Source organism: Ambystoma mexicanum, chromosome 7p (genome assembly GCF_040938575.1).
Source record: "Ambystoma mexicanum isolate Mex_15411 chromosome 7p, UKY_AmexF1_1, whole genome shotgun sequence".
In the NCBI taxonomy this organism is placed as follows: Eukaryota; Metazoa; Chordata; class Amphibia; order Caudata; family Ambystomatidae; genus Ambystoma; species Ambystoma mexicanum.
In genome coordinates this window covers 862,640,758-862,668,158 of record NC_090939.1, presented here as the reverse complement: position 1 = coordinate 862,668,158, position 27,401 = coordinate 862,640,758, and the positions used below count along the sequence as shown (strand labels likewise).

Sequence of the window (27,401 nt, the reverse complement as noted above, 5' to 3'; positions counted from 1 at the left end):
TTCTTGCCAAACAAAAAAATCCACTCTGGCCCAATTAGAGGCCTTCAGAACAGAGATGCCCAAAATATTTGAAAAACAGAAGCATCCTACTGCGTTTCGAAAGAAGCCGGGAAAGAAAGGGCTCAACCTAAATCCTGTACGCCCTCGAGCCCGGGACGAAGAACCGATCCACAACAGGAGCTGTCGAGGCCTCGATCCGATGAAATAACATCGAAGGATCAGTCAAGCCGGAGCATAAGTCAAGGTCGAGGTCATCGACGCCGAAAGCATCGACGCCAGCTGCGCCATCGACGCTCGGCGCCCCATTAAAGCCAGTAATAAAGAAAGTTTCGATGACTCCCCCAGCTTCGAAACCCATTATTTACAAAACCTCTGATACCTGAGAAGACCTATGTGCCACTACCAAGGAAAGAATATTTCAGGTCCCTTACTTCCATATATGAGGAGAATTAACCCCCCGATGAAGAGGCTCCATTTGGCCTCCAATTTGGTACGCCAAATGTACCAGAGACTTTTATTGCAGAGGAGTCAAGGTTGAGAAACCTTTATGACAACCTACAGACTGCAAGTGGGTTGGACACCTCACTGAGTTGGAGTTTGGTAGACCGGAGACTGGGAAGCATGCTGATGCGTCCTACAGACAACTCATGTCCAAGGTAGTGGACTGCATGGGGTGGAGTAGGCCTCCATTGCCATTCAAACTAGATGATCTTACAGACATCCTAGATAAGGGCCCCCAGTCAGATCGCATATTACCATTTTATATTGCCTTGAAGAAAAGGGTGGCGAGGAATTGGGAGACACCGGAAACCAATCCGGCTGTAAATAAAAACTTGAGTAAGAAGTACCGGCCTTCCAGTAGTGACCCTGACTACCTGTCGAAACACCCCACTCCAGAGAATCTGGTGGTGCAGGCAGCTACTGCAACATCTAAGCAAGAGGTTTACCCTACAATCCCTCCAGATAGGGACGACAAAAGGGTAGATGGATGAGCAAGGAAGGTATTTTCTGCGGGGAGTATGACACTCAAATCTTCCAAATCAACATGTTCCCTGTCAAAATGTACGTTCATTCTATGGGAGTGCATTGCCATGGCGCAGAGCACATTCCCGAAGGGGATGAAAGACTGTTCTTAGCCATAGTTAGAGACGGCAAAGAAGCCATCTGTTAATCTCTTCCGTCAGGTCTGGATTCTTCTGACCTCATCAGCAGAGCCATGGCTACTAGCACCGATATGCGGAGGTTTGCATGGTTGCGGAAAGCCGGGTTTTGCACCGGATGACCAATCCAGACTTCTACATGCCCTTTGACGAGTCTCACCTTTTTGGCAACAAGGCTGACGAGAGTCTTGAGAAGTTGCAGACCTCGAAAGCGGCATCCAAATCTTAAGGTGCCGCTATTAGGCAAACTCAGCCTTTTCGACCTAGTGGACAACAGTGGAGGGGTAGATCTTTGTCGCTACTACTCCTCAGTTGGAAGGGCGAGAGGAATGCTGGTCAAAGGGGAGAAAGATTTCCTCGTAGTGGACGAGGAAGTGGTGCAAAGCCAGCTCAAGCAGGGGCATCTTTACCATCTGCTACTGCATCAGCTGCCTCATGAGGCCTTAAGTCACAGTTCACCAGTGGGAGGCAGACTGTCACAGCATCTAGAAGAAGGGCGAGACATTACTTCGGATGCTTGGGCTTTGGAAATGGTAGCCCAAAGTTACTGCCTTCCTTTTATACATAGACCTCAGAACAATCCACCGGGGAACCACTCTTTGAGGATTCCAGATCCGCGCCTTGTGCAGGAGATTTTAACCCTGCTAGAGAAAGGCGCTATAGAACCAGTGCCTGTAGCAGAGAGGTTAGTTGTCATGATGCCTACCTCCAAGGAGCCAGGTCCGACCCAGCAACCCCAGAGGCAGGCATCATTTCCCCCAGGGAAGTGCCAGCGGGCCCAAGCTGGGGCCCTTTGGACACAGTCCTGGCACCTTAGGCGCCAGGCTCATGTTGGACCCCTGTCCTGGCGCCTTAGGCGCCAGGCTCATAAAGCTAGACATGTGTTCAAGTGTTTTAAGGTGCACTTACCTGATGCAGACCATACTGCTACATCCAGGCCCTCTTGAGGCCTGAATGGAACTACTTTACCTGTGGACCTACTTTCCCCTGGGTGTGGTCGGGGAAGGATACATACCTGATCGGTGGAAGGATAAATACCTGGAACTTCTTCCAAAGCTATTTAAACCACGCCCGATCAGCAACTCACGCTTCGCGTTGTTCTGCTCCTCGCAGCTGGACGCTCACCGTGTCAGCTCCTGCATCTGGACTTCAGCCACGCCTGTCAGCATCCTGGGTCACCTGCTAAGAGAGAATTGGAGAGAAAGAAGACCTTACCTGCTAAAGCTGCATCACAGAGACTTCAAACCGACGATCCTGAAAGGGAAGACGTCATTTTAAAAGCATTTCGCTCCGATCGCTGCAGCGCTGCATTTCACTCACCTTTCCTGGGCACCTCCATCTTCAGCAGCGATCATCCGGATCCGCAGCCACTTCCCAGAGCCTAGAGAGAAAAAGACAAGAACACAAGGTGAGAGAAGGAAGGGAATAGGAAAAGCTCAGTTTCCTTCTACGACTTACCTGTTGGGTCATTCCCAATTCATTTCGGGTCCTGCCGCTTCCTGGCATTCCGGACCCCGGCCCCTATGGGGAAAAAAGACAAAGGCATTGAATGAGCGAATGCAAAGACATTACCCGAACGCTCATCCAGAACTTACCTGTCATTTACTGGAACTGCACGTTTCACTTCGGGTCGGCGCCATATCTCCGGCATTCCGAACCCCGGCCCCTAAGGGGAAAAAGACATAAGCGTTAGCGCTTGCTGCAATAAGACAATGAACATTATTATTAAGCTTGAACTTTTGAACTTGCTACAGAACTCTTACAGCGCCTTACCTGAATAGTCAAGCTTATTTGAACTCCCATCAAACCTCAATCCAGTGAAGTAACTGGGTTTCAACGCGCCCCTGCATCAGAAGCAGGATGGATAACTCATCCTTCCAGACCCTAAGGTGAGACTTCACGGGGAATCGAGGAAGGGTATCGTGGAGGGTTGGAAGGGAGTGGGAGGCTTGAGCATTATTCCGTCAGTAGGTAATACTCCCTTTTCACGCACAGGGGAATATTCCTGCGAGCCAGTGAGTCCATCTTCAGAGTCCTGCGCTTCACCATAGAAGAAGCATCAGCACTCGAAGCCAGACCTGCGCCTCCGTGGGAATCAGGTGAGCGTGACAGAACGCGAAGCCTACCCACAATTTCCCACCCGGGCGCTATGGAGACTTCCGAGACAGATCAGCTGGCCCAGCTTTTGGGGGAATTACGGGCAGAAGTGCACTCAGCCCGCCAGGAGACTAACGCTCTCAAAAGAGAACTGATCCTATCCAAGGAAAGAACAGATGACCTGGCCAAAAGGTTATTGCAGGCCCAGGCAGGGCACACTCCTTTACCTAATTCCGGAGATACTTCCACATCAATGGGTTTGAATAACCCGGTACAAATCAATCTACCTGGACACATGCCTTTGGCCCCGCCTGAACGTTATGCGGGGGATCCCAAGAAATATGCCGTCTTTATGAACCAATGTCGTTTACACTTTCTATGCAGACCCGGGGCCTTCCCTAACGACCAGACCAAGGTAGCCTTTATACTATCTTACCTCAGTGGCAGTGCTGCCGATTGGTCTATTCCATTGGTAAATCAGGATGATCCCATTCTCCAGAATTTTTAGGGTTTCCAGGCCAGCATGGAAAGATTGTTTGCTCGACACTCTCAAGGACAGGCCCTTGATAACGAACTGCTATCCTTACGACAAGGTAATCAGGATCTTCTGTCCTACATTGCCACCTTTAATAGACTGGTTGTGGAAACTGGATGGCCAGAAAACAAAAGGATCACATTGTTTCATCGAGGCCTGCGCGGAGAGCTTAAGGATGTTCTAGCTCAGATAGTAGATCCACCCCTGGTCTGCGCAGACTACATAGACTTGGTGGTTCAACTTGATCACAGACTTCAAAATAGAAAAGCAGATCGGTTCAAGTACGAACCCGAGTACCGATCAAAACCCACGCTAACTCCAAGAGTACCGACATATCCGAACTTATGCAAATCGGCGGTGTTAAAGGACCATTAACACAGAAGGAACGAGAGAGAAGGCGGCAAATGCAACTTTGCCTGTATTGCGGGACTTCCGGTCACTTTCTTCGAAATTGTGCGGTTAAACCACCTAAGAAGGTGGTTGGAGCCACTGATAACGATTTATTGACACCTGATTCGGGAAACGACCTAGCCCGACAGGCGTAGGGGTCCGCTTGCCGAGCTGGAAAACAAACTCTTTGACCTCGCATTTTGTCATGCCAATGCTGCTCGTGGACCCAAAACAGCCTTAGCTGTTGCATGCTATAAAAGCATACATCGACAGTGGAGCTATTGGAAATTACATAGACCGTGAATTGGCTTCCAGGATTAAGCTCCCTCTCCGCCCGAAAGTAACCCAAGATGTCATTACTACAGTAGATGGAACCGAAATAGCCTCAGGGCCTGTAACGCATTCCACTGTTGAAATGACACTGGTGGGTCAGGATGGACATCGGGAAGCAATCGTGTTTGATGTGATCAAGTCCCCACAATTTCAGGTAATTCTTGGAATTCCTTGGTTAGAAACACATAATCCCAGAATTGACTGGCGAGCAAAGAAGATAGGTTTTCCTGATTGTGAACCAACTTGTTACCAAGAAATCCAGTTATGGGTCTAGCCTCAGCAACTTCCACCCCTGTACAGCTACCGTCAGAATACCAAGAATTCCAAGACGTTTTTCAGAAGGAACAGGCTAACACGTTACCTCCCCATCGGTCTTATGATTGCCAAATCGATCTGGTACCCAATGCTCAACTACCTTGTAGTAGGATTTATGCTCTTACGGAACCTGAGAACCTACATTTGCGTCAGTATTTAGATCAGTACCTAGCCAATGGCTTTATTCGCCCGTCCAATTCTCCTGTCTCCTCAGCTCTGTTCTTCGTGCCGAAAAAAGAGGTCGACCTTAGAACATGTATAGACTATAGCGCCCTAAATCAAATAACGATTAAGAATCGTTATCCTCTGCCCCTGATCCCTGAGCTTATCGACCAGGTGAAAGACGCTTGTGTGTACACCAAGTTAGATCTCCGAGGAGCTTATCACCTGGTGCGTATAAAAGAAGACGACGAATGGAAGACTGCATTCTGCACCAAATTTGGGCTCTTCGAATATCAGGTGATGCCCTTCGGTTTGTGCAATGCATCTGCCGCCTTTCAGTACTTTATGAATGATGTTCTTCGGGAACTTATCGATGTCTGTGTCATTGTTTATATTGACGACATCCTGGTGTACTCCTCTTCAGAATCCGATCACAGAAAACATGTTAGGGCAGTTCTTGAGAAATTGCGCCAGCACAGACTATTTGCAATACTCGAAAAATGCGTTTTTCATACCACAGAAGTGGAGTTTCTCGGATTCATCTTGACACCTCAAGGAGTCCGAATGGACTCGCGAAAGGTGGACGCCATCCTCAAATGGCCATCTCCTAGCTCGGTGAAGGGAGTTCAGAGCAAGCTCGGCTTCGCCAATTTCTATCGAAGATTCATCCCGGAATTTTCCCGAACAGTCCAACCCATCAGAGCTCTCCTAAAGAAAAACAAACGCTTTGAATGGACTCTTGAGGCCGAACAAGCCTTTCAGGGCCTGAAAAACAAATTCACCTCTGCACCTATATTGAAGCACCCGCACCCAGATCTCCCTTACATTGTGGAAACCGACGCATCCAGTTCGGCCATGGGAGCTGTCCTGTCGCAAAGAGACCCAGAAACTAACCAACTACACCCTGTGGCCTTTTGGTCCAGGAAATTTTCTCCTCCTGAAATCAACTACGCAATTACCGACAAAGAGTTACTGGCTATTAAATCTGCTTTCAAGGCTTGGCGTCACTACCTTCTCGGGGCAAGACACACCATCACCGTAATTACGGACCACAGAAATTTACAGTATTTAAAGACGGCCAAGGCTCAATCTTCACGACAACTCCGATGGGCTCTATTATTTGTGGAATTTGATTTTGTAATTACCTATCGCCCTGGCTGCAAGAATGGTAAAGCGGACGCCTTATCCCGGATTGGCATGGAAGAGCCCAATTCGAGTTTAGAACCTGTGCCAATCATACCAGAACAAAGAATCTTAGGCCTAACTTCATTGCAAACTATTGAGGACATCCAAACGCAATTAATACAACTTCTATACTCTTCAGCCTTACTGGAATGGAGTCAAAAGGGTCCTCATTACACCGTTAAGGATGACTTACCCTACTTCCAGGAGCGGTTGTTTCTGCCTAGTAAAGAATTGCAAGAACTTGTTATTGCCCATCATCATGAATCATGAATGGAAGGACACCCTGGTATCGCTAAAACGGTGGAAAAAATCAAACGCCACTTCTGGTGGCCTTCTTGGAGAAAAGACATAAAGTCTTTTGTATTGTCTTGCGGAATTTGCGCCCAAAACAAGGGTCAAAAGAAAAGGCCAGCCGGCCTACTTCAACCCTGGGATATTCCACCGGCACCATGGCACACCTTGTCAATGGACTTTATAACTGACCTGCCTCCTTGTGCTGGTTACAACACTATCCTTGTAATTGTGGATCTATTCTCCAAAATGGCCCACTTTATCCCTTTAAAAGGTTTGCCTTCAGCTTCCACCTTGGCCAAAGAATTTCTGGAGAATATAGTTCGCATACATGGTTTCCCTTCCATATTAGTCTTGGATCGTGCAAGTCAATTTATCTCCCATTTTTGGAAGAAGTGTTGCCAACTAGCACAAATAGATGTGCGGCTATCCACCAGCCACCACCCCCAGACCGACGGACAAACCGAGAGAACCAATCAGACTCTCGAGCAATATCTTCGGTGCATGTTACACCAATCCGAGTTAAATTGGAAAGACATCCTTTGGATCGCAGAATATGCATACAACAATTCAGTGCATTCTGGAACCGGACAAACTCCTTTTTATACTTTGTATGGTCACCATCCTCGGACCTCTGATCTAGATCCACCTCTGACCCTGGAAATGCCCGCAGTAAATCATCTGCATTCCACAATAACCCAAGCCTTCAAAGAAGCAGCAACTCATTTACAGCAAGCCAAGAAAAAGTATAAAGAAAACGCTGATTTGCACCGAAGTAAAACTCCTCCTTACCAAGTAGGAGATCAGGTATGGCTAGCAACGAAACATTTACCCCTCAAGGGCCCGCAAACCTTCAATCCCAGATTCATAGGACCTTATCCCATCAAGGCTATAATCAATCCCGTGGCCTTTAAACTGGATTTACCGTCTAACATGCGTATTCATCCAGTTTTTCATGCATCACTTTTGAAGCCAGTACAACCAGGGACCCGACTGTCCAAGCCTCCAGACCCAGTTCAAATTGAAGGGGAATTAGAATTCGAAGTTAAAGACATTTTAGACTCCAAGGTGTTAAAGTCCAAACTCTTCTATCTTGTTGACTGGAAGGGATATGGACCTCAGGAGAGATCGTGGGAGCCTAGTAACCATGTTCACGCACCTCGATTAATACAAAGGTTCCACTGGAGATTTCCGAACAAGCCAAAACCCCCGGAGGGAACAACCTTGGGAGGGACCTTGAGGGGGGGTACTGTCATGATGCCTACCTCCAAGGAGCCAGTTCCGACCCAGCAACCCCAGAGGCAGGCATCATTTCCCCCAGGGAAGTGCCAGCGGGCCCAAGCTGGGGCCCTTTGGACACAGTCCTGGCGCCTTAGGCGCCAGGCTCATAAAGCTAGACATGTGTTCAAGTGTTTTAAGGTGCACTTACCTGATGCAGACCATGCTGCTGCATCCAGGCCCTCTTGAGGCCTGAATGGAACTACTTTACCTGTGGACCTACTTTCCCCTGGGTGTGGTCGGGGAAGGATACATACCTGGAACTTCTTCCAAAGCTATTTAAACCACACCCGATCAGCAACTCACGCTTCGCGTTGTTCTGCTCCTCGCAGCTGGACGCTCACCGTGTCAGCTCCTGCATCTGGACTTCAGCCACGCCTGTCAGCATCCTGGGTCACCTGCTAAGAGAGAATTGGAGAGAAAGAAGACCTTACCTGCTAAAGCTGCATCACGGAGACTTCACACCGACGATCCTGAAAGGGAAGACATCATTTTAAAAGCATTTCGCTCCGATCGCTGCAGCGCTGCATTTCACTCACCTTTCCTGGGCACCGCCATCTTCAGCAGCGATCATCCGGATCCGCAGCCACTTCCCAGAGCCTAGAGAGAAAAAGACAAGAACACAAGGTGAGAGAAGGAAGGGAATAGGAAAAGCTCAGTTTCCTTCTACGACTTACCTGTTGGGTCATTCCCATTTCATTTTGGGTCCTGCCGCTTCCTGGCATTCCGGACCCCGGACCCTATGGGGATAAAAGACAAAGACATTGAATGAGCGAATGCAAAGCCATTACCCGAACGCTCATCCAGAACTTACCTGTCATTTACTGGAACTGCACGTTTCACTTCGGGTCGGCGCCATATCTCCGGCATTCCGAACCCCGGCCCCTAAGGGGAAAAAGACATAAGCGTTAGCGCTTGCTGCAATAAGACAATGAACATTATTATTAAGCTTGAACTTTTGAACTTGCTACAGAACTCTTACAGCGCCTTACCTGAATAGTCAAGCTTATTTGAACTCCCATCAAACCTCAATCCAGTGAAGTAACTGGGTTTCAACGCGCCCCTGCATCAGAAGCAGGATGGATAACTCATCCTTCCAGACCCTAAGGTGAGACTTCACGGGGAATCGAGGAAGGGTATCGTGGAGGGTTGGTAGGGAGTGGGAGGCTTGAGCATTATTCCGTCAGTAGGTAATACTCCCTTTTCACGCACAGGGGAATATTCCTGCGAGCCAGTGAGTCCATCTTCAGAGTCCTGCGCTTCACCATAGAAGAAGCATCAGCACTCGAAGCCAGACCTGCGCCTCCGTGGGAATCAGGTGAGCGTGACATTAGTATTCCCCTTATTTCCTAATACCCAAGAAGGACGGTGGACTGAGCCCCATCTTGGACTTGAGATACTTGAACAAGTTCCTCAGGAAGGACAAGTTCAAGATGGCTACACTTTCTCAGATCCTTCAGGCCTACCAACTCCAAGATTGAATGGTGTCGTTGGACCTTCAGGATGCTTGTATTCATGCGCCAATCCATCTCAGGCACAGAACATACCTGAGGTTTACAGTTGGTAGTTCTTTTATGTTTCAAGTTCTGCCTTTCGGGCTGACCTCCGCCTCAAGGGTTTTCACCAAAATGATGGCTGTAGTGGCAGCGAGTCTCAGGAGAGGGGGGAATTCACGTCTACCCCTACCTGTACGATTGACTGATCAGGGCTCGTTCTCCCGAACAAGTCCTGCATCATCTCAATGTCACCTGCCACTCCCTTCACAGACTGGGCTTCTCCCTCAACTACAAGAAGTCCGATATGACACCTTCTCAGAAACTCCAATTCATCGGAGCTGTTCTGTATACATCCTTGGGAAAGAGCTTGCCACCCGAGGTGAGGGCTGAAGACATTCTACAGATGGTCACCAAATTTCAAACTGCCCGGTATCTCCTGGCCTTCGATTCTTTCTTTACTTGTATTTTTTTTTTCGCCTGAGAATGATATCCCTTCAATGGGTTCTCAGAAGTCAGTGGTCCCAAATCTCAGGAAAAATGTCGGACCTACTTCAGGTTCCAAGTAGGGTCGCTCAGGATCTTCTGTGGTGGGCCTGCGAGGACAACATTCTCAAGGGAGAACTTTTTTGGCAACCATGGCCGCAGATAACAGTAGTGACCGGCGCCTCACTCATGGGGTGCGGAGCCCACACCAACGATCTGTCAGATCCATCGGAGTCCAAACTACATATCATTCTTTTGGAGCTGAGCCCAACCAGACTAGCGCTGAAGGCCTTTTCTGCCTTCTGTACAGGGAAAGAATGTGCTGATAATGTCGGACAACACAGTGGCCATGTACAACCTCAACAAGAGAGGAGGTATAGGGTCACTACCACTGTGAAGAGAGGCAATGCAGCTCTGATACTGGGCAATTCAAGAAGGAATTTCCCTATTTTCAGTTCACCTAGCCATGGAGGAGAACACGGCGGCGGACGCTCTGAGCAGGCAGAATAGTCTTCCACGAGTGGGAACTAGCTCAGGAAGTTCTTCAAGAGGTCTTCACCCTTTGGGGAACCCCTCAAGTGGATCTGTTTGCGACTGGGGTCAACCGGACGTGCGAACAGTACTGCTCCCGGGAATTTCCCCCAAGAGGAGCTCTAGGAGACACGTTTGTAGTGGACTGTGAATTTCCACTCTTGTATGTGTTTCCTCCAGTGCCTGTCATTCCTCACGTGATCAGGAGGTTCAGAAAGTTCGGGAAACACATGAACCTAATTCCCCCGGATTAGGCCAGGAGGACGTGGTACCCGGACCTTCCTTACATGTCCATCTGTCATCCAATACATCTTCCACAAAGAGAGGACGTTCTCTTGCGAGAGGAAGGTCGAGTTCTCCATCCAGAGGTCAAGACACTTGACCTCACGCTTGGTTTCTGAAAGGCTGAGATACAAGGATTGGGACCTCCCAGATGACGTAATGGAGATTTTGCTTTCAGCCAGAAACAAAGTCTTTGTGCCGTTGCAATAAATTCTGCAACTGGTCCAGAGAAAGGAATGTATATCCTTTTCTGTGTAAAAGACCGGATGTCCTATCCTTTTTACCATCTTTAGCCAATCTGGGGCTCCAGATTGGTAACATTAAAGGATATTTGGTGGCGCTGTCCATCTTTACGTGCTCGTCAGCGGAATGTTCATACTTCAAAATTCCACTGGTGAAACCATTTCTAAAGGGGCTCACTAATATGTTCCCCCATCTCCTTTCCAGGTTCCAGTTTGGGACCTTAATCTGGTTTTAAAATTCCTAATGTTTGCACCTTTTGAGCCTTTACACTCATGTCCTTTAAGGTTGTTCACCTTTAAAACCATTCTATTAGTAGCTCTAACATCAGCCCGTAGAGTGAGAGAGTTGCAGGCACTTTCGTCCAAGCCAGCCTTTACTATCTTTCATAAGTACAGGGTAGTTCTAAAGGTTAAACCTTCATTTTACCCAAAATCATTTCTGATTTCCACATAGGACAATGTTTTGTCTTCTTTCTATCCCATCCCCCTCATCCTAGCAAGGAAGAGGAGAGGTTACATAGGTTGGACCATCGTAGAGCTTTAAGCTTTTATATATCTTGACTGTCAAAACTCTGTATTGATGATCAACTTTTCCATGGCTATATGGGCCACAAACTGGGTCAGGCTGTTACTAAACAGACCTTATCCAGATGGATCCTTCTGGCCATTTCAGAATGTTAGCCTGGCAGGGAAGGATTCTCCTGAATGTTTATGAGCCCATTCCACCAGGGGCATGGCTACCTCTACAGCCCTGCAAAGGAGTGTACCGATAAAAAGTATTTGTGAAGCAGCAACGTGGTCTACTAGCCACACGTTCACAAAACATTGCTGCCTGGAATCTTCCCTCGGTCAGGGTGGTAGCTTTGGTAAAGGAGTCCTACACTCTGTTCATGAAAACCATCCAAATCAAATTCTACTCCCTCCACCAAATCGAACACTGCTTTCGGAGTATATCAAAGATGAGGAATACGTGGGAGGACACACTCCATTTGAAGAACAAGTTACTTACCCCTGGTAATGTTCTTTCGACTGGATGTTCCTCCCACGTATTGCTCATCGCTCTCCCAACCTACCCCACAGTAGAATTTCCCATGCTATTACAGCTTTCGTTCCTTCAAAGCTGAGTACAGTCATTCCCGTTGTTATGCGTGTATTTCTACTGTAAGGGAAAAAACAGAACTGAATCCAACGGGCGCTGCGCGTGCTATATATGCCTTCGATGACATCATCCTCGAGATGGAGGCCCACGAGGGACATCGAGTCGATGCCATCGACGCACAGCGCTCTCTGCTGAAAGAATTTCTGAATCTGCTAAAGCGGGATAACGTATATCAAAGATGAGGAATACGTGGGAGGAACATCCAGTCAAAAGAACGTTACCAGAGGTAAGTAACTTGTTCTTCTTGAACAGACTAGTATTTTATAGAGGATCATTAAAATACAAGGTGCCATTTTGTCAAGTAATCCATTTGAATCTACTCTGACAAGTGGATAAATTAACTTCATTAGGCCTGTAGCTTTAGGAATCCAATAATTAAAATACACGGTACATAAAATAAACAATTATAAAAGGGGAATATGTCATATGGGGCCTCATTATAAGTTTCCAGTCTGGTAGTAACAGCGCTGGTAAGCTACCGGCGCCGTTACTAACGGACCAGCAAACTATGAGTTCTGCTCATGGGTGCCTTTTCTCCTGCCAGGTCTGACCTAGCCGGCATACCGGCACCCGCGAGCAGTGCATGTCGGATGCACCCATCCGGCTTCCCCTTTCCCATTGAGCCCATTGGGGCTCAAATGGGAATGGGGAAGAATATTTTCCGGCGCCGGCAAATGGGCAATTGCCTGGTCCGGCAAGGCCGTAATGACCCGGTAATTGCCCATTTGCGGGTGCCGGAAACAAAATGATACTACTGCCAGTATCATAATGAGGCCAATGGCCTTTTCACTTTTGAACATATTGAAGTAGGAAAACATCTGGAAATGTCCACTAGATGGCTGCACTGGCCTAGCTCTTGATTTTCACTTTAATACAGGAATCCATGTGTGGCAAAATCAGGTCTGCCATTTAGTGGACATTTTCAGAAAAATCCCTAGAAGGGAATATTATTTCCGGTGTGGGAGCAGAAAGAAATCGGATTAAATTAGATTTTACTAAATCCAAAACCATATATGCAGAGACTTTGGACACAATTCTCTGTTTTTCTTCCAATCAATGTAAATTAATTAAGCCATGTAGACTCTTACTCTGAGAACCAACAAGATTCTTGCTGCCCTGCTTTGTAGAGTTGGAGAGTAGCTTTCGTGGGGATCCTTAGGAAAATTTAACAATAATCTAACCTGTGGAGCAACGATGCATTAACTACCTCAATTATTTATGACAGGGTGGTCCAACTCCAGACCTCGAGGGCCTAACTCCTGACTGGTTTTCAGGATATCGCTCAGTATTCATGAGAAAAAACATTAGTATACAATTTGAATCACTGTATACAAATTTATCTCATGAATATTAATGGGGGGGGGGGAATTGTGAAAATCCGACATGTTTTCGGCCCTGAATGCCTGGAGTTGGACAACCTTGATCTCTGCAGTATCAAGAGGTTTATATACTTTGAATAATTGCAGTCTTGTCTTATTCCAGCCGTGAGATAATCTCAAATTGTTGCACAGCATGTGTACAATAACCAAAAACAAAGAGTAGAAAACGATCACTTGAAGATAAAGAGCATAACCTCATGTGAGGGTCTATGACTGACTTATTCTTCTCCGGAAAGTGAGAAAAAAACTCTGCCACCATTTCCCACCTACTTTTTGCTCTGTCTAAATTCCTGTTTGTTTTGTTTTTGGAGTTAAACATTGGGCAAAAGTAATTGAGAAACCAAAAAAGGATAGGATAAATCTACAGATAACATTGCTAAATATTGACAATGGAGGTGAAGCTAGTAGTCAAGTAAAGCATGGCTCGGTGTTTACATTGAAGGGGGTTAAAGATGTTTTTGCCAGAATCATAAATGCAACTAAAATGATGCGTTCAGACATAAGGACTTGAATAAGTGCTAATCATTTGAATGTTCTTTTCATACTATTTCATTTCCAGTCTTCCGCCTCTTTCACAAGAAGAAGCATTGCATATTTTGGGCTTTCAGCCTCCGTTTGAAGAGATCCGATTTGGCCCATTTACTGGAAACACAACATTAATGAGGTATTAAGCACTCCCTCGAAATCTGACACAATGCAATTGTAGTGAATTAAATGTGTTTGCATACCTTGCATTTTCTTGAATATTATGATACTTGAGATGATCTTGGTTAGAGGGCTCTTTTTTGAGAGTATTTTACAATAGGCTGAAAAGGGAGCACACTGATAAATCTGTATCATGTAGCCGTAGTACTCTGTAGTGTACTTCAACTTTGTATGTTCTATTTGAAATGCATGGGAGAAGATTCAGCCTTGCTGCTGCATCAAAGACCTTTGTATCAGAAATATTTGTTCACAAAATGTTGCACTAGGCCTGGCTGAACTTTTTCCAAAAAGTGATGTACTAATCTATGTAAATACAGCAAAAGCATTGCTGTCCAGCACTCAATTTACTGACACATTCTTGACAACTCTTATTGCCAGTATAGAACTGGTCTGGTTAGTAAAAAGCCCAATGACAGTTTGCAGGCTGGTTAATCAAGTATTCCAATTGCAGAATAGCAGTAAAAATAATAAAGATCAGAAAACGTTGTTAATCGTTTTTACTTCCTCTCGGCCACCCAAATAACAAATATCTGGTATATTTGCTTATCCCGCAACAGTGAGGTTCCAGTGAAGCTGGTTATTTATCTCTGTGAGATTTGGTTGATATGTAAGGTATCAAACATTTCTTACAACTGTGACAAAGTCCCCTGCCTAACACAGGGGGCATTTAGTGGGACGACCAAAGGAACTGTGTGTCTTCCAGAGCTAGTATGCAATGGGCTCAAGGGGGTGGTATTTGAGGATCCCATGTTCACCCTACGTAGCCCCCATCATAAAGAGGGGGCCTTCACGTGAAACCATTTGAGGACATTCCCTCTTTAAGGTAGACAAATGTGCAATGAGTCCATGAAAAATGAATGCACTGGGTCACTTTTTTCTCTGCGACTACTTTTGGGGAGCTGATACAATTGTTGACATGGTCCCTCTGCTCTGATAACCAAGGAAAATATGTAGCAAAGACATATTTTTTCCAACACTGATAATGGTGTCCTGCTCGGATCAGGAGCACCCTAAAATGTTCTACACCACTCGCAAGAGTCCGCACAGATTTTGTAGACCATGGTACACTTTCCAGCGGCACTTGTGCAAAAATCTTGCTAAATACTATGATGGTGCGTTCGTTTTCTTGGCGCTTGAACAGCCATCGCATCTGCATGGGGCCAGCAGCAAATTCACAAATGCTCTTTCTGCACTCGCTTTTAATAAACAGCCCCTCAAATCCTGAACACAGGCTCCAGGACAGATGGGCACCCCTGAGGAGAGTACAATTCAAAATGGCAGATCAGCACTTTAAAGACCTATTCTTGTCTCAGAAGCCCCAAAAGTGCAGGTGAACTAATTGCAGGCAGCCAATTGCAGCACCTTTCTCATTTACCTTTACAGGTATACACCTCACAGAATGTCCAGCCCAACATGAGGCGTTACAGGGCTATATATGCCCAAAGTCCCACTCGGGTAGTATGGAAATTTGGTGTAGCAGCTGGCCGACAGAGTTTGATGGAGGTTGAATAGCGAAGGTGTTTGGAGGAGGTAGGACAGCGAGGAAGGAGATTTGAGGCGGTTGGAATTGAGGGGAAGATAAGTCATCTTTGTCTCATGAGAATAGCTCAGCAGCAACGTTCTCGCATTGGAAAACAAGACGACACGGAGCAACACAGGTTCGATCCCCGGGTCCACGCTTAGAAACCTCCGGGTATTAAGCATGTTATAAATACCCTATCATATCTTCTGGAGAAGGTAGGGTTAAAACTAGAGGAGGAGGTTGGTTGCAGAGAGATCAGAGGTTGTTTCAAGTTATTAGGAGGGGCATGGCATGCAACATCAGGGGAGGGTTGGAGGAGAACATCAAGGAGTGGCAGAAGCTATCATGGTCCAAGCAGTATAGTCCTGACGGTACAAAAGGCATCTTTGGCCAAGGGAGGGGCTAAGGGGTAAGCGAGCATTCTGAAGGGGTGAAACCCATGGTGGTTTGAAGAATCAGCCTGGGGCTTGGCAGTAAGGAGGAGAAAGAGCAGAGTTGGGCTAGAGAGGTGGAGAAGAGAGTAGGAGTCGGGACCCCAATGTATTGTGTGACGCCGGTGAAACATAGAAAACCCCAGATTGAGGTAAAAAGTAAACCTTGGTTTTCCCCCGACTTGCAAAAGCAAAAATCTAAAATGAGGAAACTCTTTTATGCATGGAAAACCAATCCTGTGCCTGGGTCTCTGCTGGAATATAAAAGTGCAGCCAGAGTGTATAAACTGGCTATACTGGATGCAAATTTCTTTTTTTTCAATTCAAGGATTGTAAATGCCAAATCTGATGTAAAATAATTTTTTTAATTACTCAAAGAGCAGGAATCCTCTAACCATCCCCCACCCCTCAGATGCCAGAGTATACAAGATGCCTTGGTTAATAAATTGAAGGGCATCAAGGCAGACATTTCGTGGAAAAAAGATGCCTCCTTGTTAGATCAGAGCAAGCATCTCACTGTATGCTACAAAAGATGCTCCTCCATCCCACAATTCAGCTTTTCTCCTATTACTGTGGATGAACTGTCGGAGGTGGTGACGCACCTTAAAACTACCAGATGCGAAAGCGACCCTTGCTTGGCCGTGATCGTAACAACGTGCCCCTCAAACTTACTGGCAGCAATCTGCAAATTTGTGAATGCCTCGATTTTTGAGGGTCACGTTCCGGCAGATATCAAACTATCGAGTTACCCCAACACTTAAAAAGTGGGTTTACCTATGGATGAGCCATTATACTATAGGCCCATCACTAATACGCCTTTCCTTCTGAAAATTTTCGATCGGGTGGCGAAATTGCCCAACACTTAAACACATACCCCGTCCTGAACTGCCGCCAATCTGGATTTAGAGTAGAATACGACACTGAGACTGTCTTACTGGAATTGAAATCCAGGCTGCTAGATCGAATGGACAAAGGATCTTTATCCATGCTCATGCTTTTGGACTTAACGGCCTTGTTCCACCTGGTAGACCATGCTACATTGGTCTCCCGGTTAGAGGAAGTGGCCAACTTCTCCCCGGCTGCTACACACTGGGTCTCATCCTTTCTTAACAATAGAAAAAGCAGAGTATGTTCTGAGGTGGCCGAGGCGATCCCGGTTCCGGTGGAATACGGTGTCCCGCAGGGGGCCTGCATATCCCCATGGCTGTATAACATTTTTATGGCACAATTATTTGCCTTGTTGGAACAGGAAGGGATTTTGTTTACCAACTACGTCGACGATACGCAGTGTGTCGCCCCTTTAGTGGGATCTCATCACTCGGATGCAGAGGAATTGAACAGGGTTTTTGTTCTTATTGAAAACTGGATATTATGGAATGACCTAGCCCTGAATAGGTCTACAACTGAATTATTGATCATTGGCTCTCAACCTATATTGTCTAAATTGGGCTCTACCTATGATGTGTTCCAACTGGGGAATGATGCGATAACCCATCTCAAGAAAGTTAAAACACTGGGTGTTACTTTTGACCAGTGTTTCGCTATGACGGCCCACGTATGGAGCTTCGTTTCTGGGGCTGTGTATTACATCAAACCTCTTGCTTACCTGAGACCGCTGATAACACAGGCCAATGCAGAGACTATAGCTAGAGTTATAGTCAGTGCTAAATTGGATTATTGCTGTAGTCTTCTAGCTGGTCTCAGTAAATCAGAAATGAATAAACTACAAGTAATTCAAAATGGTGCTGTGAGGGTGGTCATGGGCCTTGCTAGACCTGACCACGTCTCAGAGGCTAAAAGAGCTTTGCATTGGCTCCCGTTGGAGGCTCGAGTACGTTTTCACCTCCTAGTGATCACGTTCAAATGCACTCTTGGCATTATGCCTAGTTATTTGCAGGTTTTTATTGAGGAAAAGGTCGCAAATAGATCTCTCAGATCTAATAATCAAACATTATTAACGATTCCCAGATGTCGAACTAGGAAGACAGAAAGAAAAAGGAGCTTTCTCTACTGCTGCTCCAAAGACGTGGAATGATCTTCCACTTGACCTTAGATCTCAGAATAAGCTTGAACCATTCAAGCAAAAGTTAAAAACATGGTTGTTTGCATAATCTTCTCCATACTTTGAGTTCTCCACATTGGCATTAAGTCTGAACTGACCTGTTTTTCTGAACTTTTTTTGTTTGTCAGCTCCCTCACTCCTAAGGGTCCAAGGTTTGCACTATATAAATAAGTAAAGTAAAGAGGCCCACTTAATCCATGCATCTCTGAAATTCTAAGTGAGGCAGATTACATAGTCTACATAGCCAATATAAAGAGCCAAGGCGAAGGAGAGCTCCAGTAGGTCTGAAAAGAATGTTTAGGAACTCCTTAAGCCCTGGACTCGGAACCAAAAGGTGATGGGAAGACCAGAGAAAAATACTGGAACCCCATAAACCTCCAGACTGAAAAAGCACAAACCATAATGGTGCAAAAAAACCTTTAAGCCAGAATGCAAGAGCTCACGGAGATATCCTGCTAGGTGTGTGACCAAGGGTGCTTGTGTGACCAAGGGTGCTGGGAACCCCTTTAGGCTTGAACATATGCCGACCCGAAAGGAACTCTAGGGTTTGAGGTAACTTCTTTATTTTCCTATGATGTATAATTACAGTCCCGTCCCTATTAATTTGTTTCCCCAAACTACTATATTAGCCCAAACATTTAGTTTTCATTGCATTTCTGTCTTGGTATGGTTATTTATCTCTGTTACGTTTGTGACGCAGCATTAATCCCCATGGGATGTTTTGGTCTCAGGACTGAGATTTCATAGTAAAAATAAAAAAGTCAAATGCTATGGAATGCTGCAGGAAGGACGCTAAAGGGGTGAGCAGACAGTTGGCCTAAGAAAGAGTACTGCGCACATCTGGGCAGTAGCCAAGTATGGCAGCGCATTAAACTCTACAATACAATACAACTCATTGAGTCAATTGCCTATTACTCTCATATGTATGTAACCTGCAAGTCAGAGGTTCGAATGTGGACAGGAATGATCCAACCTGCAAACATTTTGAAGTCTGTCAAATAAGTATCATTGAAGTAGGCATCTGTCAGATTTCATGGCATACCTGAATCCTTGTAGATCCTAGGAAAAAGTGATAACATGCCCGATGTGGCTGGATCTGCTTTTCAGATTTTGTGAGCTGGTAAAATGAGTACCATTGAAGGAAGAGGACTTGGCAAACATTTACTCCTGATAGGGTTGGAAGACTGCCTCAAAGTCTTCCCCATCCATGCATGATCAGCCAAATGATGTGAAATACTGTATAGTTGAGGTTGGTAATTTTATAATAGTAGCTGTATATGGGAGGCGTACACCTAAAGGGCAAATAGTTGTAGGGCAAAGCGAGTTACACGTCCAGCATACAGGAGCTAACCATTCATCCTGGATTGCTATTGAGGTTGATAATCTAATTATATAGAGCATGGGAACAAGTCCATGACATGACAAGCATCCAAGATGCAGCCATTCATAGTCCTTAACCCTGTTAATTGAGCACCATTCAGATCAGTAATGTTGCGATTGAATGAGTTCATTTCACCTCTGTACCTGTGAAAGGCCAGTACAAAACACAGTTCTCTAAGAAGTGCAGCTTTTTTGAAGTGTTGTTTTTTTTTTTTTTTTTTGCAGTGTGGAAATATCTGAAACTAACAGTCACACTAAACTGCCATGCAAGTAACAGCCAGAGATTGGTCCTTCAGACAGGTCGGTGCTGGAAGCACTGGAAAGATCAATAGATTGATATTATTCCAGGAACTGCATTGGGCCAGTGCAACTTAGTGCCAATGTGCATGGGAAAGATGAAAAGGATGAAGAGTACATTGAGAACTCAGGAGGAAACACTGTAATTTAACTATAAAGCACACAACAAGGTCCTTTGATCGTACCGGATGGAGGACATGGTCAAGGCTTAGAGTTTTGCTGGGAGACTGGGAAAGGAGGATGTATGGTGTCTGAAACTACAAACTATAAACCAGCAGTTCCCTTGATAAGGGAACTAATAATCAATCCCATGGTCAATGTGGGGAGGCTTAATAGGTTAAACGGAGGCCAATCACGGCATAAATCTGAAACCAGCAGAAATCCAATTGGACAAACAAAGAGGACTTCATGCTCCACCATTCCGTCCACCGCGGGGAGCTGGTCGCATCTTGATTCCCGTGGCCAGGTCAGGCAAGTTAAGGAGGGAGATCCTAGTGCCCAATCTGCTCAATTCTCCTGCCCTCAAGGAGGAAATGAGGAAGACGCACATAGTATTAGTGATGAGCACCAAATCCCACGGGATGACGGGGGGCGGGTGGGGGGATGGAGCAGAATACTAGAGCTCTGGCTAAATGACATCACTTTATCAATGGATGACATCAAGGATGAGATCCGTAAGGCACAAGCCCGAAGTGTTAGGGGTGAGCAGCATGTAGATAAGTGCATCAAAATCATTCCTAAACTCTTAAGGGGCGTAGCACCACAGTCATTGCAAGACACCAAAAACAAATCTGTTGTGATGGAAATTGGGAAACATACACTGAGAGGGGGAAATGTTTTCCAGCAAATTCATGGGGGCCAACAATACATCCATACATCCATTGGGGTCCCTCCTGCTTGTTCAGTTTGCCCAACGCTTGGGACCTTTTTAGAACCCGCTCCACCTGTGACTAAGTGTGAGCTCACGGCGTCAACAAAGTGGGAAGCGGTTGGCATCCCCAAAGAAAGTGAGAAATTGACCAAAAGCGCCACAGTTAGTTGAATCCTCGAGTACCACTACAAGCAAAAAAGATTGTGCACTCTCTGTGAGGCTTACCAACACAGCCAAAAAAGGAGGAGAATCCGGGAAACCTCCCCACCTAGTTCGAAAGTGTGCTGATGAGAGCGGACTTGAAACCTCCCTAATAAAGAGCAGATAGAGCAACAAAGCGGACCTTTTGGCAGGTTGTAGAGAAGGAAACCTCATCTGCTGCTTCAAGGGTCGGAAACACGGAAATAAGAACTCCTATAAGAGAGAACTGTTCAAAGTGGTGTCAGATCTTGGGAATTGATTTAACCTTCAAAATCTTCTCAGTGACACAGGTTCTCTCTGTGTGTTCTCTGGCGGCTGCAACGTTAGATTTGGGATGGCGAATCAACACTTGTGAGCCGCCATATTGAACTGTGCAGATGGACTGGCATTTAGAGGTGTGGAAGTAAACCGGAATATGCAACACGACACATGCCATTTACATGATACTTGGCTGGTGCCGCTTTGCGACATTGCAGAGAGTCCGCAATCATGTGTATACAAATATGATATAACACAAAAAAGACAGAATCACTTTATTAGAAAAGTTATTCCTGCTGCTAAAGTCCCTACAACTAACTTAATCGCCCTACAAAGAGAATCTTGCTATCCCTACAACCAAAGTGCTGCCCCTAGAGAGGGCTGATGTAACGTCTATCTAAGGATGGGGATAGACAAGGAGCTCACCCTATCCTCCCGCACTGCTTTCACTAAGTGCTAAAATTCAGTGCACACATTATGGAAGTCGATTATTTGCTTTTTTAATATTTATTGCTTCCATCATGTGTGTCTTATCAATTTGTAAGTCAGTTTAACATACACAAATCAAAAATTAAAACCCTGGACCCTAAGGGTGATTAACTGACCTCCGAGAAGAACAATATCTGTATGTGAGCTCTGTAAAACTAGATCATCTTTTAGATGAGTGTAAAGTTAAAATAGACACTAAACAACCCAGGAATAAGGTTGTGTTTTAATTTTTGATTTGTGTTTGTTGCATGCCCTGATAGAGATACTGGAGGAGGCTAGAATCAAAATTACACAGGGATCGATGGCCGCATTATGGATGAGGATGTGGCATTTGGTATTTATCAACCATGTCTGATAGACCAGAGCAGACATTCCGGGCAAGACATTTATGGAAGTGCTGATTAGGCCGAGGTTCAGAGATGTGAATGGGAGATTTATGTCTGGTACTCTGGGTAAGCATACTGTTATAAATACGAAATATCGCTTGATAATTGATTATATTATCCTCTTTGTAGAGGACTGCCACTGGATAAAAGAGTTTCGGTGGTAGCCAGGGTTGAAAGTTACCATGACCCTCTTGTTCTAGTATTATGGTCTGGAATGAGGGGCCTTTAATAGGGGCAAAACTGCACGATACCCCTATTTACAAAACATTGCGGCAGGGCATGGTGGACCCTGATTACTTAGTGCCCAGAGTGATGCACACAGTCATGGATAATTTGGCAAGATGCCTGAACCCAGAGGCGCCCTTTCAGATTAATGGGAAGCTTGGACACATATAATGTCCTGTATATCCCAGGAGTTTAGGAAGACTGTAGTGACCCGTCAACTGGGCCTGGAAAGGTCGGCATGGTTTAACCCAGAATGCAGGCTGGCAAAAAAAGCACTCCTACAGGCACTTGGATCCCAAAATAGATCACGGGCACAAATTAGTGAAGCTAAAACATCGCACAAGCACCCATCAAAGTCCGGTAAGGCAGAAAGGGCAGAATCTGCCTGGTGCAAATTGGAGAGGGCCGCCACGTCGGGCAATTCAACTAAAAATTACTGGAGGGTAAATGTCAACTGTCTGCGTGCCGACAATATGTTGTCAAAGGGCCATGCTGAACAGGTAGGAGAGGCAAGGTCGATTAATAATTTTACAGCTTTATGTGAAAACCGTGATCCTGAGAAGGTGGATGGCACAAAAGAAAGAGAGGCCCCTTATCACATCACTAGCACGGCCCTGGGATTGGTGCGTCCATGGACGAGGTATCGCAGAAGCTTGCAGGATGCGCAAATGGCAGGTCGGCAGGTCCAGATTCCATTCCAATACAGTTTTTTAAGCATGATAAGACGATCTGGGTGCCAGTAATTTCCTTGATATTTAACATAATACTGCACTCAAAGACTTTTCATGATTCATGAAAGGAGGAGGTTATTGTTTCAATTTTCAAAAAAGGTGAGCGAACCGACCCAGCTTGCTACCGCCCAATCTCACTTATTGAGCAAAGTGGTCTGGGCGGTTACTGTACCAAAAGATTCTGGCTTGGACTATCAATAATCAGATTCTATCGGAGTACCAAAATGGCTTTCGAGAAGGCATTGGGACAGTTAATCAAATGATAAATCTGTGTCTGATCCCGGATAAGTATGTTTGGGCCCGTAAGGGCACGATATACTTAGCTTTCATGGACCTCTCGACAGCTTTTGATTGTGTTGATTGTGGCAAGCTCTGGGGTGTATTACACACCACAGGAATGCCAGACGAGCTATTACAGATTCTGGTTCATATGCACACTAACTTGACGGCAAAAGTGAGACTGGGTAATCAAGGCCAAGAAACACAGGCATTCAAGCTCAACCGTGGAGTTCCGCAGGGATGTGTCTTGGCTCCATTGCTTTTTAAACTCTATATAAATTCATTTAGACCTCACCCTGAATACTGATAAATCCAAAGTTATGGTCTTCAGCCCAAAAGGTACAAAACATAGCTCATTAAAGGTTGAAGTGGATGGCTCAATGCTCGAACAGGTGGAATTGTATGATTACCTGGGATTAAGATTCGAGGAAAAGGTGTTTGGACAGGCCAGGTTTCGAAATCATCCATCACCCTGGAAACGATTGGTGGAGCAATAGTGGCATTCCACGCAAAGCACGGCACTGGTGCAATTTCTGCAGCGTTGGACTTATTTTATAAACAGGCTATCCCCTCAACTCTATATGGCTCCGAACTGTGGGAGTTCTGTAATGTCGCAAAGATATGCTCCTCTGAACAAAAGATCTTGAAGAAACTATTACTTTTACCAGTCAATGCACCATCAGCATTAGTATTTCTGGAGTCAGGCTGTACCTTGGTGAAAACATTGATCTCCACGAGGCCTGCCCTTTTCTGGACTAGATTACGGAGGCAACACAGTCTTGAGACATATCGGAAACGCAGTGCTTCACATTATGGCCGTGGATGGGGTTAAAAACCTACAGTGGGTTACCCGTGCAAAGAAGTCCCTCCAGTATCTGGATCTACTAGAGACATGGCACCAACCCACCGATTCAAGACCAACTACAGGTGCGATGGTAAAAGAATGATCTCAACTGAGGGGATATGAATCTCTGCTGGCAGATACTGCACGTCTCAAAATTTGTCCCGACTACCTCGAATTAAGGGATTCAGCAGGTTATAAACAATATTTGGACCTGATCTACCCAGCATTTGAAAAGGCATTGTATCTTCACTTACGATTGGGAACCCTTCCGCTGGCTGTTGTCACACAAAAGTGGCTACCCGGCAACACGAGCGCCTGCCCAATATGTAGGAAGGGCGGGGAGCTATTCTGCAGTGGCTCCATCATCCTTAGAAACATATACTTGACTCCACTATGGAGAACTGCTAATATCCGGCAGGCCACAAGTGCGGTGAGAGTTTTGGCCCAGTGTCTGGACATCCATGTTGTCAGATTGCCCGCTCATTACATAGATAGGGTGTGGATTCTAAGAGCTAAGTCCCTAGCGTGTCAGCAAGATTCAACTATAGCACTTTAAGTGAGGCTGCGAGCAGTTGGCTCTCCTGTCTTTGTTTTACTTCTTTTTATGTAAATTGATTACCGAACTTTTAGAAATGTGCCATCAAAACATTTTTTATTGCTGTTTTTATCGCATTGTATTTTATTGAGAATGTATTTCTGACTACACAGATGCATGGATGTTAATTGTATTTTTGTATTCCTCGTCTATTTCACTGTCCTATGTTTTTCTTTTCTTTTTTCTAATAACATGTGCTTTTATGGTTGATTAACCGAAATAAAGATGAAATGATGATATAAATTCATTGCCTAAAGTCTTAGCTGACTTGGAGAGTGACGTCCCAACGATAGCTAGTTAAAAGGTGTGTGCATTCTTGTACGCAGACAATGCCGTTATGATGGCTTCGACAAAGCACGCCCTTCAAAGACTGGTAAATGGATTCGACGATTACATGAAAGAGAAAGGATTGGAAATAAATGTAGGAAAATCAAAGGTTGTGTGTATCGGAAAAGCAAACCGAGAGGGAAGGCCATATCAGTAGTAGGAAAAATTCTGGAATGGGTTAAATCGTTCTGTTACGTAGGGGTGACACTCTCTAGCGATTTGGATTGGTCTTTGCATGTAAAGCAGCAAGTTGTAAAGGTATCACAAACTAATGGCTCAATTTTGATATTCGGGGGATAATTGGGTGGCTTATCCATAGATCATACCCTTCGGATCTACACAGCAAAGTCAGTACCCTTGCTGACCTATGGAGCGGCAGCATGGGGGCATCATGAAAAAAAAACACCAAATAGCTGAGAATGAGTTCCTAAGAAATAATATGGGGCTCCCGCAGGCCTGCCCAGGGCATTTGTTGCAATATGAACTTGAACTGACTGGAGGATCGTATAGTAATACAACCTCTACTTTATTGGCTACGCCTATGGGAGAGGCTCCAATTGTCACTAACCAGGGCCTTAGTGAGGGATCTAATGACCTCGAAATTTTGTGTTGCTTCAACGTATTAAAATATAGAATATATCTACAGGAGCTTGGCCTCAGGCATTTGGTTGGTGGCGAGCCATTAGTAGGTAACGTTGCCAAAGGAGAGTTAACAAGTTTTTCTTTTAAACAGAGCAAGAAAAAGGAGTGCGAGCGAATCGCAGAAGCAAATTGTGCAATTCTATTATTGTAATTCAACTCCCAAAACTGATAGGCCAGGTTACGTCCAATGGTTTGTCTTCCCCAGGAAAAGGGCAGTCATTATGGAATTTAGAGCAAATCTTCTGTTTGCTGGGGAGATGGCATTTTACCCGTCAGCAAATAGTGCTGAGAGAAGGAGCTGTCCTTGTTGTCAAAGCGAGAGGAATGATTTACTGCATCTGTTATTTTTTTAGCCCTGTTTTAGTAAAATTAAGGAAAGATTTCCTGATTCCGATACTAAGAGTGTGTAGGTTTAGACACGCCCAACCAGCACAAAGGTTTTTATTATCCGCTCCGGACCCACTGACAACTAACAATGTATGTGTGTGTATATATGTATGTATATATATATATATGTATATGTATATATATTGGACAGGCTTTTATCCTGCGTAAGCAGTTTTTATGTTTCGATTAAGGCTCAACGGTATATTTTATTATGTTTGTGTGGGTTGTAGGAATTGTGTCGCATTTTAAAGATTTTAATGTCATACTGTGATTGTTGTTAATATGTGTTCTTTGATGGGAATTTATATTTCCGAATAAAGATATCCATCTATTACACTTTGGGGCTCATTTTTCGAGTCCCCCGTAGGGTAAATGGAGGCTCTAAAGAAGGGCATAATGTTGTTACACTTGTCTTAACGCCTCTGTTTGTGCTGTGGGGTTTTTCATCTTTTTTGAAGGGCGAGAGTGGATGCGTAACAGGAGTTACATTTCCAACTCCCTTTTGCCCTCCATCTTCAAAAACAAATTGGTTTTATGCTAGCATCCTTTCTCCCTGTTGATATACTCTCCACCACTTCCTCCTACCTCCTGCTGATCTCTTGGTTTGCCTGCTTCTCCTCCTCTGACCTCTCCCTTACAACCCACACCTTCCTGCTTCCTGTCACCTGCTTTATACTTCCTCCTGTCCTGCCATTGGGCAGCTTTTCCTAAACAATCTGCCTTCCTCTTTTCCCACCCACAGCGTGTATGTGCATGAAAATATTTTAAAAGGGTTCTTAGCCCCGTCCATTTCTTCCGTGCAGGCCTGCCGCTGTACGTCACTGATGGTGATGCAAAGTTTATGGTTGGACTTTGGGTAAGTCTAGGAGACCGTTTCCCCTTTTTTCTTGTACTTCTATGGTGTTGGTTCTTCTCCCATTGCCATCGGTGGCATATGCTGATCTCATGTCCCTTTCAGTAGGTTGACACGGCTGCGCGATCAGCTTGGAACTCTCCTCGCTGGGCTCTCAGTGCTTCTCCTTTGTGTGCGACCCATCTGCCTTTCTCATCTGTCGGCGTCAAGTATTCGTCCTTGAATATTTCTTGTGTCACAGGGCGCGTTTGACTCTCATCAGCATCTGCAAGGAGAAGAACAGATTGCAAGACTCTGCATAAGACAGCATGGCTAGCGTGACGGTTCTGCCGGCACTCATTCTGGCACATGGCAAAGGGATAGGGGAACGGTCCCTCCCCTACATGGTATGGCGGACGCTGGGTTTCCCCCGATAAAACCTGGGCCTCTGACTGAGGGGTTACCCCAAATAGGAGAGCTCTGGCAATGTTTGGCCTAGGGGGCAAGTAGAATTTTCTGGCCAATGGCGCAATGCAGTGGCCCAAACCCACAATGCAGCAGTTGCAACTTCTAGGACAAGTACACTTAATACCAACCTTTACCCCTCCCACACATTCTC

The 27,401-nt window shown here is 45.5% G+C and overlaps 1 protein-coding gene across 2 annotated transcripts in view; it reads left to right on the top strand.

Annotated features, from left to right (window-relative positions):
* The window catches only part of BIVM (basic, immunoglobulin-like variable motif containing), a 446,759-nt gene that overhangs the window by 234,323 nt on the left and 185,035 nt on the right, over window positions 1-27,401 (top strand). For both annotated transcript variants that reach the window (XM_069637055.1, XM_069637056.1), the window contains one exon: window positions 13,878-13,982. In XM_069637055.1, the coding sequence (XP_069493156.1) occupies window positions 13,878-13,982 (105 nt within the window). The remainder of the gene's footprint in view (window positions 1-13,877; window positions 13,983-27,401) is intronic.